Genomic DNA, 4,106 nt, shown 5'->3' with positions numbered 1-4,106 from the left:
GCTATATAAAAATGACTAAATGTTTATTTTTCCTCCATACATAACTATGTATATTCTCGTATCACAATTTTACAGGTTATGGAAAACACCGTTACGCTAAGTCAAGGCGAGACACATTATTCATCAATCTAGCTCAGGCATGGTCCATCAAATGCAGTTTGCTCAGTCAAAAAAATATATTTCGTTGTGGCGCCTTACAAAATCAAATCGTTATGAGACCATCACATTTTCAGTTTTTAAAATGACTTTTTAAAAGTCCATTATCTCATCATGACATCATTAAGACATAGTTTGTGAAATGACATTTAAAAGTACTTATCTCATCTTGACATTTGATTTGACTTTTTTTATCTCTACCACATCTGCATAATCTGATTGTTTTCTCACGTTGCAACCCACGGACATATCTGCTAGTAAATACTAACAAAGATATTTTTAATCAAACATATCTCATTTTGTATATTTATGTTGGACGAAAAAAATCTCAAAGTTTCATCACACATTCTAGTTAGAAGACTTTGTTGTGCTGCAAAGTTTGAAGTTCAAGAGATGCTCTATATGAGAGAAAAAAACTACTTGCATGAATCACGATGCGGAAATTGAAGGGCTAGGCAGAAAGGGCCCGGACGCACATATGCTCCTGCCCCCCGAGAAGCAAGCAAGGACTCCATGCAAAAGCTCCAGCTAAACCACACCACGACGAAGTGATGCAGATCGACGAGGCGAGACCATGCATGCCAGATACAGTGAGACTTTCTTCACTTCTCCCCGGCGCTAGCCCGCAGATAGTCCACGAACTCGTCCAGGTTCTGGTCGGAGCTGCCGCCGGGCACGACCGCGGCGCGTGCGGCCTCGCTCCACCGACGCGCGGCCTCGCGCGGGGAAGGGGAAGGTTCGGTGGCGCCATCGTCCATGACGGCGCACGCGAACTCCAAGAAATCCCCCAGTTTCTTGTCGGAGGCGCCGCCGGGCGCGATCACCACCCGCGCCGCGTCTCCCAGACGCCGTGCCGCCGCGCGGGCGGAAGCCGCCCTGCCGTCCTCGTCTTCCATGACGGCGCGCACGCACTGCTCGATCTCGCCGCGCGGGAACACGCCCGCGGACGCGTCGCGGCGCGCGCGCACGCCGGCGCCCCACGCCTCCTCGATGAGGCGGGCGTTGATCGGCTGGTCGGTCCACAGCGGCAGCGCCACCATCGGCACCCCGAAGCCGAGCGCCTCCAGCGTGGAGTTCCAGCCGCAGTGCGTGACGAAGCAGCCCACGGCGCGGTGCGCCAGGACGTCCAGCTGCGGGCTCCAGCGCACGACGAGCGCGTCGCCCGACGCCGTCGCCGCGGTGTCCAGGAGGTGGCGCGGGAGCTGCGCCTCCTCGCTGGCCCTGACGACCCACAGGAACGGCTTGCCGGCGGCGAGGAGGCCGCGGGCCAGCTCCTCCATCTGGGCGGTGCCGATGGACGCGTTGCTGCCGAAGGAGACGTAGACGACGGAGCGCGAGGACTTGGCGTCCAGCCACTTGATGCAGGTGTCCTCCGGGTCGAGCAGGTTGGCGCCGTAGGTGAAGCGGTCGACGTCGCCGGAATCATCGGCGGCCGGCAGAGGAACGCACGGCCCTATGGCTCGGACCTTGAAGTGGCGCTTCAGCCCATCCAGAACCTGAGAACAGAAACACCAACCCACTTTAAGCCCAACTCATGCAGGCCCAACTCATGCAGGCCCAACTCATGTGACTCACATGTTAAGCCCATCAAATATGCCTAAGATCCATCTCAAAAAGAAAAAAAAAAGAAAAAAGTTTCTAAAAAAAGGTAAAAAAAACTCAAAAAAGAAGGAAAACCCAGAATAAATAGAAAGATGGAACCTGTAGAACTTTCTAAATTTTCATTCAAAATTTCCCCACGTGCAGTTTCTTTCTTGCTGAAGGTTTCGCTCTTTCCAGAAACTTTTTCAGGGCGGCTCAACTTAATATGGGGCTAGAAATGAAACCACACAAACCGAAAGTTCAATTTTCACGGATCATGTTTCTTGATCTGAACTTCAATATGCAACTAATGAATATCTTTTTTTTGGATAAAAACATCAGCATTTGGAACCAAAAAAGTTTCTCGATCTTACTACCTCATACTCCAACTCATCGAATGAGTTGACGAGAACCCAGTCCCCCACGTCTCGATCAGCGAGCTGGGCGAGCGCGGGGGCGGTGAGCGCCGGGTACGGCGCGTCATGGAACACGAAGGACGGGAACTCCCACCTCTCCAGCCCCGGCAACCCGGCGAACGGCTCGCTCCTGACCCCCGCGTTGTCTCCCGGCGGCGGCGCGTCCAGCAGCCCGGAGTTGATGTAGTAGTACACGGCGCTCGGCGCGCACGACTGGGTGGAGAAGGGTACGGTCGGCAGACCCATCCCCCACGCTGTGCGCGCCACCCAATGCATGAACGAGTCGTACACCACATGCGTGAAGTGGCCTTCCTCGATGAGCGCGGCCAAGGACGCCGACCCACTGGACTCCAGCCTCTCCACATACTCACCGACGCTTGCCGCCGGCGGGAGGCCGCCCTCATCGTGGTCATCGGAGATGGACTCGACACGCACCGGGCCGGCATCGAACCGGACAGTTCTGGCGATGAAGCGGGTGACGACAAGGGCGGCGGGCACGCCCTTGGACGCCAGCCTCTTGGCGAACTGTAGCATGGGGTTTATGTGGCTTTGGCACGGGTAGGGCACGAGCAAGACATTGGCCATGGACATGGTTGGTTCTTGGTTGTTTGCTTGCTAATGCCAAATTGACAATGTTACCGCAGATCAGATCAGATCACCCAATTATATAACATGCGACGGGTAATAACATGCATATGGTGAAAAATGGAGGAGGTTTATTGCTCTGTTCTGGCACCATTAATTCCAATAACTCCCTTCTTTTTTTTAGTAGAAAACACAAGGCCTGTATTGACAAAGAGTTTATCCATGCATTGATCGGATGTATGCCATTCTGCTTATGGAAAACGTGGGAAATATGTGCAAATCAGCACGTTTCGTTTTTTTTGTGGGTGAAAAATGTATTACTCAATTCGAGAATCTACCTTCTAAACGAGCAAACTTAGCTAAACTATCACTAACCTTATTTTAACTACGAACGATATGAGTGATACACGATTCACGAATGCACATAAGATATCTAATCTCCTTGATAAGCGATGCATAGATTGATCTATCCACCTCTTTTGCCTGGATCATCTTCACTGCAATAAGGGAGTCCATCTCGATTGCAACTGGAAGCTCAGTTCTTTGGATAGCCAACGACAGATCCTCCATACACGCACATAGTTCAGCTTCGAGGGATTCACGACAAGAGAAAGGTTGCCTGCATGACGAGAAAATAATAGCACCTTTATCATCTCTCAAAACCACACCGGCACCTGCTGAACCCTCGTCCACAAATGAGCCATCAGTACATAAATTTACCCAGCCAACAATTGGAGCTCTCCATGTAGGTACAGTACTTATGAACGCATGCGGTCTATTGGTGCCTGTATCATATGTGATGATTGATTTTCCCTTGCTTTTATCTAAAGGGAGATCTGTCTTAATGCTAATAAGGAAGTCAAGATAACTCACCAAGAAACGACTAGAAGCTTCCATGGGCGGTGAAGGTTTATTATGTACCACCTCATTCCGGATATGCCAAGCCCGCCATAACAACATGAGAAGCATAAAACGTTCAATTTCCGGAAGAGGTTCTAATGCACCAGTATTGAGCATCGTAGAAATACTTGGTAATGTCCAAACACCAGCCATGTGCATCGGCAGGGCATGAAAACTATCTTCAGTTTCAGTGGCACATATAGGACAAAGTTCGCTAGTCTCAATTCCACAAACATATTTATTCTTTCAGGTTGGCAATGAATTAGTAGCAACTCGCCATACAAAGTTGCGAACTGTTTGGGGAACATCCGATGACCAGATTAGTTGCCGGCAAGAACGACGCCCATCTGCACTCAAAGACTTTATCCCAAGTCACTCTCAGACCTACAGATTCGCCGTTCTGGAAAGGGCTCATGAGGGTTAAGGCCGCTTTCTTCAACAGAACGAGATGTATTGTTGGTAATGGAG

The 4,106-nt window shown here is 50.6% G+C and overlaps 1 protein-coding gene across 1 annotated transcript; it reads right to left on the bottom strand.

The window, feature by feature from the left end:
• Positions 1-684: 684 nt before the first annotated feature.
• On the bottom strand, positions 685-2,738 carry LOC123082076 (indole-3-acetate beta-glucosyltransferase-like). The gene is made up of 3 exons (XM_044504497.1): positions 2,115-2,738; positions 1,011-1,652; positions 685-872 (listed from the first exon to the last, which is right to left on the bottom strand). Exons 1-3 carry the CDS (start codon positions 2,736-2,738, stop codon positions 759-761), a joined length of 1,380 nt encoding a protein of 459 aa, XP_044360432.1. The 3' UTR covers positions 685-758.
• Positions 2,739-4,106: the final 1,368 nt, after the last annotated feature.

This window comes from Triticum aestivum, chromosome 4A, assembly GCF_018294505.1.
Source record: "Triticum aestivum cultivar Chinese Spring chromosome 4A, IWGSC CS RefSeq v2.1, whole genome shotgun sequence".
Classification (NCBI taxonomy): Eukaryota; Viridiplantae; Streptophyta; class Magnoliopsida; order Poales; family Poaceae; genus Triticum; species Triticum aestivum.
Note: the sequence above shows the minus strand (reverse complement) of the source record. Positions and strands in the feature narration are given on the sequence as shown.